Source organism: Mus caroli, unplaced genomic scaffold (genome assembly GCF_900094665.2).
Source record: "Mus caroli unplaced genomic scaffold, CAROLI_EIJ_v1.1 scaffold_6030_1, whole genome shotgun sequence".
In the NCBI taxonomy this organism is placed as follows: domain Eukaryota; kingdom Metazoa; phylum Chordata; class Mammalia; order Rodentia; family Muridae; genus Mus; species Mus caroli.
Window position 1 is genome coordinate 67467 of NW_018390073.1, and position 13990 is coordinate 81456.

The 13990-nt window shown below is 36.4% G+C and overlaps 1 protein-coding gene across 1 annotated transcript in view; it reads left to right on the forward strand.

Moving 5' to 3' along the window:
- The window catches only part of LOC110288468 (vomeronasal type-2 receptor 116-like), a 42542-nt gene that overhangs the window by 17682 nt on the left and 10870 nt on the right, over positions 1-13990 (forward strand). Inside the window, 2 exon segments of the mRNA XM_021154808.1 lie at positions 4376-5161; positions 5164-5283. Coding sequence (XP_021010467.1) covers positions 4376-5161; positions 5164-5283 — 906 coding nt within the window.

Sequence of the window (13990 nt, forward strand, 5' to 3'; positions counted from 1 at the left end):
TTGCAAATATAAAGTGTCCATATGTGTGCAGACTTACTTCTGGATCTTCACTTCTATTCCTTTGAATGGCATGTCTATATATGGACCAATACAATGTTTTTGTATTGTTTTGTTTTCTTTTGTTTTGTTTTTCACTATTGCTCTGTAGTACAGCTTGAGTTTAGGGGTGGTCATTCCTCCAGTAGTTTCTTTCATGTTAAGAATTGATTTTTAGATGCTGGGTTTTTGGTTTTCTATATGAAATTAAGAATTGTTATTTCAATGTTTGTGAAGAAGTATGTTAGAATCTTGATGGTGATTGCATTGAATGTGTTGATTGCTTTTAGTAGAATCGCCATACTTACTATGTTGATCCAACCAATCTATGAGTATTGGAGTTCTCTCCTTTTTCTAAGATCTTCTTCAAAGGCTTTCTTGAAGGACTTGAAGTTATTGTCATATAGATCTTTCATTTACCTGTTAAGCATTACACCAAGATACTGTATTCTACTTCTGTATCATGTGTATGCATAAAAAGAGCCATTCACACAGTAAGAACAAATCAGGCCAGTGTCTGTTAATTAATTATATTGTTCAACCATATGTAGTTCAAAGAAATGATAAACACTGTAAGTTTCAAAATATTGTTGATAGAAATTTGAACACTAAGATAGTACTATATTTATATTTTAAAATAACAATTCAATGTTATTAATGAAATAAAATAGATACTGATTATCAATTATATTTTAGAAATATAGAAATATTGTGTAATACAATGTCATAGGTTTTTAATGCTATAAAAACACCATGAAAAAAGCAATGCATAAAATCAAAACATTTAATTTGTGCTGGCTTAGTATTTCACAGGTCCAGTCAATTATCATCAAGGTAGGAGCATAGCTTCTTCCAATCAGGCATGATGCAGAGGGGCTGAGAATTTTCTATCTTCTTCTGAAGGCTACTAGTAAAAGACTGGTTTCTTGGCACATAAGACAAGGGTTTTAAAGCCCCTGACCACAATGACACACTTCCTTCAACAAAACACACCTGCAAATTGTGCCACTCCTCAAGCAAAACATTCAAAGTAGAACATTACACTTGCTGGATGCCATGGGTATGTATAATCACTTGAGTCTATAGAGGAAATAGCTAGGTGTAGCATTAAAAAAGCACATATAGTCCAACTTACAACATCCTCATATTTTATAACAGTTTGAACAATGTCAAAAATTGAAATTCAAATCTATTCGGAGACTAATTTTAAATCTTCGATGTATGCCTCAAAGCAAGAAACCAGCCAGTTGGGCAAACTCCAAACTCAGGATTTCCATGTCTGATGTCAAGGAGATCTTCAGAACTCTACTACTCTTTCATCTTAGTTGACTACAACACAGTTCTTTCACTGATTCCAATCTCTTTTAGTAGTTTTCCTCAGAAGATATCCCATGGTTCTAGAATCTTGAACATTTTGGGGTTTTCAAGGCTATTTCAACATTATTGCTTCTACTTCCAGGAGTGTGGGGTCTACACATGCTCTTCTAGGCTCCTCCAACTGTCTTGCATTATTTCTTCAGCACTGTGCTCTAATACTCTAAGTTCTGGTTGACTATACTCTACTTTTGCTATTGGTTTTGGTGATCAATCCATGCTATTGGCATCTGCAGTACACTGTGTTCTTGCACTGCAGCTTGGCTTCACCAGTAGCCTCTCATAGGCTCTATTCTTGGTGCTGTCTCACCTTTTTTCCATGACACCTCTATTCCTATGCCATCAACTTCAAATGAGGCTTTATCTTTACCAATGTCATTTCCTGGCTTCTCACAGTATCAAGCATCAGCTACTCTTCATGGCCCCTTCATACTTTCAAATCCAATAACACCTGGGTAACTAACACTAAAGCTTCAAATTATGGTACAACATTGAGTATCTCTGGAACACAGCTTTTTTACTCTCAGAAATCACTTCAGAGACATTGATGCTGATCTATTCTTAATTATTACTAATTTATAGCTCCATCCAACAAGAATAAATTGTTCTGGTAGTCTCCTTTTCTTTTTGACTCATAAGCCAGAGCCACAAGGACAATGCTCCCAAGTACAGCTGCTTACTTGGGCTAATATATCACACCCCTTATTCTATTTCAAGCTTTTGTTATACAACTCTATAACTGCATAACCTTGGCTGTCCTTAGACTTTCTCTGTAAATTGTCCATGAACTCAAGTTCTGTGTGGCTCTGACTCAAGAATGCTGAGGTGTAATCCATATACTAACACCCCTGGATATAAGCTTAAACCTCGGAACTCGGCCTGTCACAGCCTGGCCTCAAACCCAGAGATCTGCTTGTCTTGGTCTGCTGAGATTAAAGGAGTGTACCACCATACCTAGGTCTAAATTTCTCATGGCCACAGTTTGCCATGATCTGGGTAAAAAGCCTATGTCTTCCAGCATCAAGGTCTCTTTCACATCTTTGCCCCCTATTTCTGGATTGTAGTTCATTCCATATTAAAACTCCAAAGTATTCCCTTCTCAATTGCAAATACAAACAATAGTGCTTGGTTTGGTGAGAGCTTGCTCAGAGATCACTACTCAATTTACTCTTTCTCTCTTTGAAACTAGCATTCAGCTTAATTTCATTTCTATTTTTCCTAAGATTCATATGCTTGTATGAAAATGCTCTTCATATGACTTAACCGGAGATCAAAGTTTCTGTTCAGTTATTTGGGACTTCCTTTTTTTACAGTTAATATAAACTTCTTTATCTTAGCCTCAGGTAAACTACTTAGACAAAGGCATAGGGCATCCACACACTTCACCAAAATATTACAAGGGTAGGCTCACATAAAAATTCTTCTCCTCTGAAACCTCTAGAACCAGGCTTCCACAGTTAAAATCATTCTCAGCAACAAAGGTTTCCATATTCCTTCAAGAATGGCACATTAAGCCTAACTTAAAACATTCTACTGCTTTCAAGATCCAAAATCTTGAATTCCAAATTCTTCCAACCAAAATCATGGACAGGTCTATCAAAGATTTAACACTCCAGGTTCTAATTTACTTCTTGGTTAGGATTTTCCTGCTGTAAACAATCACATTGACAACATCAACTTTTATAAGGAAAACATTTTATTGGGAGAGACAAACAGGTTCAGAGGTTCAGTAAAACATCCTCAAGCCCAGAGAGGGACAGCATTCAGGCTGGTATAGCACAAGAAGAGGTAAGAGTTCAATATATTCAGGTAAAACCTTATTGCAAAAGTATGACTTCCAGGTATCTAGGGATGAGGGTCTTAGAGTCCACTTCCACAGTGACATAACTCTATCAACAAGACCACACTTTAAAATAGAGCCACTCTTTGTGCCAAGCATATTCAAACTACCATACCAACATTCGGAATTTTATAAATTTTGTTGCATCTATTTTATGTTAACCACAGTATTTATGAAAATATTAAAAAGTTCCATAGCAGCATATTTTTTTCAAAAATCCCTGATATTTTCTAAGAATATTATATCTATGAAAATATATGCTTGCTTTAAATGTTATGAAAACATATTATTGGGTGTTTTTGAGTACTATTGAATGTAATAGCTTCTATTTCACAAACTCCAGCAGAGAATGACCAGAATTCAAAAATGCAAGGAGTTTTAAGGAGAAAAGTACATTTAGAGTTCACATAAAAGAAAGCATTAACTGGAAAAATTAGGAAAATATTTCCACTAATCTACATATCCCATAATGAAATTAAAGCAAATATGTGCAATATGAGTACTATCAGGGTCACAGAAGTTTGTTACAATGTAATTTAGTATTGTAGTTAACTTCAAAAGAGTTACTGCCTTGTCAGTAAAGGCAGAGAAATATTGCATGTACAAACAACAAAAGCATTAAGGTAATAAAATTAAATAATAACCATGAATCTTTTAAGGAATTTATTGGAAGTTGAAGGGTACCTGGAAAGATACAACACTGTTCTTTACAAAGGTAGGACTTGAAAGCATAAATATTTTTCCACTGAAGCTATCTCCAGTTGTGCAGACACTGGCTCATCTGAATGGACTCAATGGTTATTAAAATGTAATAGGTAGATATAGGAAGCTCAAGGAATTGTGAGTAAAACCTGAGGGTAGGGAAGGGAAGGTGTGTAATAGTAGTATTTAAATAAAGCTTGCATCAAATTCTATAGTATGTGAACATAAGTATGGAAAGAAATATGTAAAGAACAAGGAGCAGAAAACTCTAGATTTATGCATACCATTCTATTAATTACTTTGTCCATGAGAAAAAAAAAATACAGTGACTTCTGTAACAATCCCTGCAGTTAGAGATGTCTAATAAATGAAATCTTCATAGACTAAACTCGTGATCTCAAGATAACCTATATTTCTGACCAGATGTAGACCAGTGTGTGAAGTGTCCAGAAAGTCATTATGCAAATAAAGAGAAGAGCAACTGCTTCCAAAAATCTGTGAGCCTTCTGGCCTATGAAGACCCCTTGGGGATGGCATTAGCAAGCATAGCTTTGTGCTTATCTACACTCACTGTCTTTGTTATTGGCATCTTTGTGAAGCATAGAGAAACTCCTATCGTCAAGGCCAATAATCGGGCTCTGAGTTATATTTTGCTCATCACACTCACCTTCTGTTTCTTATGTTCTTTGAACTTCATTGGTAAGCCAAACACAGCTGCCTGCATCCTTCAGCAGACCACATTTGCAGTTGCTTTCACTATGGCTCTTGCTACTGTGTTGGCCAAAGCTATAACTGTAGTCCTTGCCTTTAAGGTCAGTTTTCCAGGGAGAATGGTTAGGTGGCTAATGATATCAAGGGGTCCAAATTACATCATTCCTATCTGCACCCTGATTCAAATTCTTATTTGTGGAATATGGATGGCAACATCTCCACCATTCATTGACCAAGATTCTCATACAGAATATGGACGTATCATCATTTTGTGCAACAAGGGCTCAGCTGTTGCCTTCCATTCGGTCCTTGGATACCTCTGCTTCATGGCCCTTGGGAGTTATGCCATGGCCTTTTTGTCTAGACATTTGCCAGATACATTCAATGAATCCAAATTTCTGTCATTCAGTATGCTGGAATTTTTCTTCTGTGTCTGGGTTACCTTTCTTCCTGTCTACCACAGCACTAAAGGGAAGGTCATGGTAGCCATGGAAGTATTCTCATCTTGGCTTCCAGCACAGCACTTCTTGCCTTCACATTTGGTCCCAAGTGTTACATTATCTTGCTGAGACCAGATAAGAATTCATTTAATCATATCAGGAAGAAAACACCTTCTAGAAGTAAGAATTTTCCTAAAATATAGTTGAAAATAAGCATTTAGCTTATATATTAACAGCTTCATAAATGGCATCATTCATATATCATTCTAAATTTTGTTATACACTTTCTCTGAGTCTAAGACCTCATGGCTCGATTCCTTGATCACATCAAATCTTTGTGTCCTTCCTTTCTCTTTATTTTTATTTATTATTTTAATTTTATTAAACTTCATGAGAATTCTTTCTTTTTCCTGAAATAATAAAACATTTATCTTACAAAATCCATTGGAATATAATTTCTTTATATCTATTATCTAATCATATTAACAATTCAATTGCCATATAATTTGTGTTTAAATTTATTACATATATAATTTTCAATATACCATATTTGAAAATGAACAACATGGAAATTTTAAATCTCTCATGTAATTTAATTAATGTATAATGGTTTGTATGAATTTTTATATTTATTTTGAATCCACCATCTTTCATAATTTAAATGAAAATATATATAACACCATGGCAATCTAGTTTATGGTATTATGTATTACATACTAACATAGTGTGAAGTTTCATTCAGAAAAATATTTTATTCCCCAAAATAAAATGAGTCAACCAGAGCAATCCAACTAGAGCCCATTGTCATAGTTTCACATAATATGTGACATGTCCAGCTGTATGTAAGTTTCCTAACTACCCTCACATGCATTTAAAATTTGACTTTTACACATATATTATGTAGTATTATTTACCTTTCTCATGTATCAACTCATCTGAGACTTGCTGGTAACAGAACTTGTTCATGTTGAATTTTTAATTTTTTAATATAAATTATTCATTTAATTTTTAATCATTTAATGTCTATACCCTAATTTTCTGTAAATTGGTACAAAATACTTAATTATAATTCAAAATCCCTTAGAGATTTCTATTTTATTATGATCCATTCCTCCAGGATTCATTATTATTTTGTAAAAATAATAGACATTATATTTTTATACAAATAATAGATATTAAAATAATCTTTTTTTTCTCTCCCCAGGGTTATATGAAAGAAACCAAATATAAAATGGTTAGAACAACACCATAGGACATTTTGTCATGGTCTATCTTTTCTCTTATCACTAAATCCTTTGTAACTTTCCTATTTGACTGATGGCCAGCTCAACTGGAGGTGCTGTATGTCTTCATTGGAAATCTATTTAAGTCTACCCCGTAGCAGAAATGACATGAGGAAAACATATGCCTCACATATTACTAAGATAACATTGCCATACCCATTGGCAAACTCATATATAATGGGAAAAGTGAAAGTCAATAAGCCAACCCAGCTGTTTGAGAAAGCTCTAATAAAGTAGACCTCCATGTTAAGATCATGATCAACTACTTTTCAATACTTTTCTGATTCTCCACATGTTGCAGGCTGTAGAGAGGCTTTTATTATTTGTCAAACTTGGGGATATTAGACTGAAGGAAAATTTCTTCGAATACTTATGCCACATTCCATGTGTATTTTCCTAAGCTTCCCCAGGAATTTCCTAAGTATAATACCAATCCTGCTTTTGAGAAAGTATCCTTTTCTGGGTCTACTTGAAGATCCCCTTGCATTGTAGAGTTTATGAAACACATAAATATGTCATAGATCTCCCTATTATGAAATGGGTTCAAGACATACTTGGAATATGTGCTTTTGGATTAACAAAGAAGGAAAATAATATAGTAAATAAAAGAAAATAAGGTAAACTTTGAAAAATAAAAAAAAAAAAACATTGAGAGGGCAAAATTATGTGGAACAGGATCAAATTAAAAGCTTTTACTTACAACATACTCAGGCAATTACATGATTTATGAGATTGGGTTTTAACCTATGGTATGCTTCTCCAGAAAAACAAACAAACAAACAAAAACAAAAACAAAAAACAAAACATAAAAACACCAAAGGTAAAATGCCTGGCATTAATATTCTTTTCACAGGGCTTATACTGATAGAAAGAGAATGTCTGGAAGAGTGATAAAAATCAATAAAAAATTCAAGACTCCTCTTGCTTGTAGAAGTTAGGTTACAAAAGGCCACTGTGGTATCTAATGACCAAAGAACAACATAAGACCAATATTAAACAAATGAAGTTTTATCAAAATATAAAAAAATTAATATTGTATTGTGACAGTATTGCAAAATAATAACAGCAACATTGGCCTGTAGGTATTCCTAGGCCCAAATGACAATTGGTACTTTGGAAATTAAAAATTGATAACACACCAGTTGGGACATGAAAGGTTCCCATCCTGGCTTGGATGATTCATTTATGTCTACTGCCCTTGAAACCCCAAAAGCTGCCAGCCTGAAAATGGGCTGTCATGCCTTGGGAAAACATTGATCTAGATTCTATTTTTTAATTTAATTATTAATTTACAACCAAAAAGATGACCCCTCTATTGTTCTCCATTTCCAGTTTTCTTCACCTCACTCCCCTTTCCCTTTATCTATGAGATTGTGCTCATGTTGCCCCAGACATTTCCCTTTCTTTGGGCATAACGTCTCTACAGTTTTAGGCTCCTCCTCTCACATTGAGGCCACACAAGGCAGTCTTCTGCTACATTTCTGGAAGATATGATTCTGACTAAGGTAACCCAATTACAAAAGAAAACACATGATATGCACTCACTGATAAGTGCATATTAGCTGCTTATAATATGGGTTCTCAGACCAGGCAGAGTAGGCTCCTATCCTCAAACACAAATTTTTATCAGTAATAATGTCAGGGATTTGGTGCATGCTCATGGAATGGATTCCAAGTTGTGCCTTCCTTTTTCAACGTTTCTTTACTCTGTGCAAAATTTTGTCCTTGCCAAGGAATGGGATGTCATGCCTTGACAAAGAGTACCTCAAGAATCTTAAGTGTTAAGATATTTTTTTAGACTTTTTTCATTTTTTATTAGATATTTTCTTCATTTACATTTCAAATGCTATCCCAAAAGTCCCCTATACCCCATTCCTGCCCTGCTCCCCAACCAAGCACTCCTGCTTCCTGGCCCTGGCATTCCCCTATACTGGGACATATGATCTTCGCAAAACCAAGGACTCTCCTCCTATTGATGGCCAACTAGGCCATCCTCTGTTACATATGCAACTAAAGACACAGTTCTGTAGGGTACTAGGTCGTTCATATTGTTGATCCTCCTATAGGGTTGCAGACCCCTTTATCTCCTTGGGTACCATATTTAGCTTCTTCTTTAGGGGACCTGTGTTCCATCCAATAAATGACTGTGAGCATCCATTTCTGTATTTGCCAGGTACTGGCATAGCCTCACAAGAGATAGCAAAATCAGGGTCCTGTCAGCAAAATCTTGTTGGCATATGCAATAGAGTCTGGGTTTGGTAGTTGTATATGGGATGGATCCCCAGGTGGGGCAGTCTCTGGATGGTCCTTTCTGTCTCTGCTTCGAACTTTGTCTCTGTAACTCCTTTCATGGGTATTTTGTTCCCTATTCTAAGAAGGAACCAAGTATCCACATTTTGGTCTTTCTTCTTCTTGAGTTTCATGTGTTTTGCAAATGTATCTTAGGTAGTTTAAGTTTCTGGGCTAATATCCACTTATCAGTGAGTGCATATCATGCATTTTCTTTTGTAATTGGATTACCTTAGTCAGGATCATATCTTCCAGATCCATCAATTTGCCTAAGAATTTCATAAATTCATTGTTTTTAATTACTGAGTAGTACTCAGTTGTGTAAATGTACCATATTTTCTGTATTCATTCCTCTGTTGAGGGACACCTGGGTTCTTTTCACCTTCTGGCTATTATTAATAAGGCTACTATGAACATAGTGGAACATGTGTCCTTATTGCCAGTTGGAACATCTTCAGGATATATGTCCAGGAGAGGAATTTCTAGATCTTCTGGTAGTACTATGTCCAATTTTCTGAGGAACCTCAGATTGATTTCCAGAGTGGTTGTTCCAGCTTGCACTCCCAGCAACAATGGAGGTGTGTTCCTCTTTCTCCACATCCTCGCCAGCATCTGCTGTCAACTGAATTTATGATCTTAGCCATTCTGATTGGTGTGAGGTGGAATCTCAGGAATGTTTTGATTTGCATTTCCCTGATGATTTAAAATGTTGAACATTTTTTTTTCAGGTGCTTCTCAGTCATTCAGTATTCCTCAGTTGAGAATTGTTTGTTTGGCTCTGTACTGCATTTTTAATACTGTTATTTGATCTTTTGGAGTCCATCTTCTTGAGTTCCTTATGTATTGGATATTAGTCCACTATCTGATGTAGGATTGGTAAAGATCGTTTCCCAAATTGTTGGTGGCTTCTTTGCTTTAATGACATTGTCTTTGGCCTTTAGATGCTTTGCAATTATATGATATCCCATTTGTCAATTCTCGATCTTATGGCACAAGCCATTGGTGTTCTGTTCAGGAATTTTTTTTACCCTGTGCCCATATCTTTGAGGATTTCCCTCACTTTCTACTGTATAAGTTTCAGAGTCTCTGGTTTTATGTGGAGGTCCTTGATCCACTTAGACTTGAGCTTTGTACAAGGAGATAAGAATGGATCAATTTGCTTTCTTCTACATGCTAACTGCCAATTGACACAGCACCACTTGTTGAAGATGTTGTATTCCTTCCACTGGATGGCTTTACCACCTTTTACGAAGAAAGTGACCATAGGTGTGTGGTTTCATTTTTGGGTTTTCAAATCTATTTCATTGATATACCTCTCTGTCACTGTACCAGTACCATGCAATTTTTATCACAATTGTTCTGTACTACAGCTTGAGTTCAGTCATGGTGATTCCAACAGAGGTTCTTTTATTGTTGAGAATAGTTTTTGCTATCCTAGGTTTTTTGTTGTTTCAGATGAATTTGAAAATTGCCCTTTCTAATTCGGGGAAGAATTGTGTTAGAATTTTGATGGGGATTGCATTGAATCAATAGATTTCTTTCAGCAAGATAGCCATTTTTGAGTATGTTAATCCTGCCAATCCATGAGCACGGGAGAACTTTCCATCTTCTGAAATCTTCTTCGATTTCTTTCACATGTTTGGCAGTATTTTCCTGTAACACTCTAAAGGATTTTTGTGTTTCCTCTTTAAGGGCTTCTAGCTATTTACCTGTGTTTTTCTGTATTTCATTCTTAACATCCTCCATCATCAACATGAGAAGTGACTTTAGATCCATGTCTTGCTTTTCTGGTGTGATGGTTTATCCAGGACTTGCTATGGTGGGAGAGTTTGGTTCTGATGATGCCACATAACCTTGGTTTCTCTTGCTTCTGTTCTTAAGCTTGCCTCCGGCCATCTGATTATCTCAAAGGCTTTCTCCCCTCAATACATCTGATTGGATCCTCTCCTTCCTATAATCCCAGTTGATTCAGGACTCCTCAGAGTCCAGCTTTCTCTGTGATCCTTTGATTGTGGGCTCCTGTGAATCTGAGTTTCTGGGTGTGTCAGAGTTCTTGGTAGTCAAGCTTCCTCTGAGACCCTGAAATCCTGGTGTGACCAAGCTCCTGTTATCCTGAGATCCTGTTATCCTAAGATCCTGGGTGTGTTACAGTAACTGGAAGTGGTGTGTCCTCTGAGGACTGGGGAGCTGCCAGGTCTGTTCGAAACCAAGGTAAAGCAGAAGGAACCCAAACCTCTGCTCAGGCGGAGCTCCCATGCCCTTGCTCCTGCTGTCACAGGCCCATCACAATTCGTTTGGAACAGATGTTGTGTACCACTGATCTGAAGACTGCGTGAAGAGTCCTCTGGGGACAGTGGGGGTCTCAGCCAATTCTCATCCAAGGTGACCTGGTACTGGTGCCTACCAGAAGGGACTTGTATCCCTGGTCAAGCAAGTTTTCTGCTTCCCTGATGATGGCTCAGGTCCTAATCAATTGGACAGGAACTGAAGTTGTGTTCCACTCATTATTGATCCTAAGATCACGTGGAGATTCCACTTGGGACCTAGGATATGTCCGCCAATTCATGCCCAAGGTGACTGAGAGCTGGCACCAACCAGAAGGGCAAGATATGTTTGTTAAAAGGAAACAGTTGTAAAACATAATTCTTTTCATGACTTACTGATAATGACTAAGCTTACAATTCCGGTCATCCCTGTAAATGATAACTGTGTTCAATCATGATTTATAAATAATGACTATAATATATACTTTGGCCAAAATAAAGTGAGAACACATGTGTTAGTGTAAAAATGATACGCTATATGTTTTGAGAAAAAAGTGACCAGTTGCTGGGTGTAGCTTCTCAGAACACAATATGCTCATGTCTGCAAGTATAAGACAGTATCATTAGTAGCTTCATGGATTGATGCTTACTCATAGGACAGCTCTCAATTTGGGCTACTTATATGATGATCAATCCCTTAATCTCTGTTCCAGCCCGCATGCCTGTATTTCTTGTAGAAAGATGCAGTTTGAATTGAAATTATCTGGGCTTTTTCCTGAGAAAAGGAGGTAGCCTCTTCAAGTTCCGTATCCCCCAAAGAGTGAGAACATATAAGGTAACCCCATTGATTCTTGAGTGCTTCTGTTATCCCATGTCTCTGTTGCTTCCTGGTGATTGTCCTTTGCCACCTCCTCAATCCCATCAGTTGCAGATTTCAAGTCATTTTCAAGGTCAATTAACCATCTCACATAAGCTTTCACACACCTGATTCTGCAACCTTCTTTTCCCTCCACATACCATCTCTGTTGCGCTCTAAAGGTTCACCACAGGCAGATTACTCACCCAGATTCAGTCAACTACAACCATGCACTGGTGTAGATTGGGGACTCTTCTCGAAAAATAGGAGGAAGGATTGCAGGAACCAAGGGTATTGGAACACGACAGGAATATCATTGGAGTCAACTAATCTGAACACATGGGGCTCTCAGAGAATGAGCCACAAAGGAAAGAACATACACGGGATTAACCTAGGCCTCCCTGCACATGCATAGCAGATGTGCAGCTTGGTGTTCATGTGTGTAGGAACAACGGATACAAAAGATTTTGCCTATAAATGGGAAATGTTCTTGTTCTGCTGCCTTGTCTGGCCTCACAGAGAGTTGAAGTGTGGTGATGGGAACATAGCCAGGGTGCCCAAATCTTTGCTAGGAGAAGTGGAGGGTGAAAGTGAGAGGGATTGTGGGAGAGGGTAACTGGGAGGGGGCAGTGAGCAGTATCTAAAGTGAATAATTAAAAATTAATACATGATAAATAAAAAAAGACTAATAAAATGTAACCAAAAAAGGAACTGATCTTTACCTACAGAGTTTCATATAACTAAATTAAAAAGGATCTCTGATTTTCAGGAAGTCAAGATTGCAAGATTATCCTAAATATGTTGTCTAACTCGCTTATTTCTTTCATTCTTATTACCTCTTCTCTGCTAACTACTGTCAGCTACTGATGCTTGCCCAAAGCATAACATTGTCTAAAAACATTTTAAATTGTGATGTTCATATTCACACATAGATCTTTATTTCTGCACTCATAAATGAATGTCTCTCTGCAACAAATCCAGATAATTAAAGGAAATCACTAAAACTCAGAAGTGGGAAGATCAAATTAATAATGATATATTTGCAACATACTAAGAAACAAAGGCTCAGGGTTAATTGGTAAAAAGTTGGTAGAAAATTTCAAGAGCCATGAAACCAGAACGTTTGGTAAGAGTTTGTATCTCTGAACAGGAAGCAGCTACCTGTAAATTTATGTAAAATATCACCAACATGACTGTCAATATATGACCAGAAACAGAGCAGCAATATATACATTCTGCTGTCAATGTAGACAGCTAAAGGGACAATACATGAAGAGCTACAAACCACTGAGTATGTTCAGAAAGCAATAAGTAGTTATGTTAGGATATTCAATCTAAATAGAAGAAAACACATTCTGGTCAAACTTGAATGAAAATAGTCAGTGGTAAAGAGTATTGTTCATTAAAACACATATGGGCCTGTCATTTGAGTCTATGTTACTTGCTTTCTTTTGTGCATGTAAAAAACTATATTTACTTTGAATCCTCATGGAGCACTGTTGAGAATATCAGCACTTAGGAAATTTTCTCTGTGGACTTGAATCTAGGGACTTTTCTTTCTTTGGTTTAAGATTTTATTTTGATTTGCCTTTCTCTGATTTTTAAGTTTTAACTTTTAATGACTGAGTTCATTTAACATTTTTTTTAAGTGTCTCTTACTCCTTGAGATTCCTCTGGTCACAATTCTCTGTTTAGGTCTGTGTGTGCCCACTTTAAAATTGGGTTATTTGAGTTGATGATATTTAGCTTATTTAAATCTTTATAATTTTTGGATATTAGCTGTTTTCAGATGTAGGGTTGATGAATGTCCCTTCACAGTCTGGAACGTACTACTGATAGTGTCCTTTGCATTACAGAAGGTTTGCAATTTCATGGTATCCTACTTACCACTTTTTTTCTAAAAAGCTGAGCCATTGCTGATTTCTTCAGAAAATAGTCCCCTTTATTAATGCACTCAATAATTTTTCTTTCTTTCTCCTCTATGAGATTTAGTGTACCTTTTGGTTGTTACTATTGTTGAGGACATTAATCCAGTTGATCTTGAGCTTTGTGGAGGTTGATAAATATGGATCTATTTTCTTTTTTTTTTTAATAGTTATTTCAGTAATTTTTTTTTTAATTTTTAATATTTTTATTACATATTTTCCTCAATTACATTTCCAATGCTATCCCAAAAGTCCCCCATAGCGCCCCCC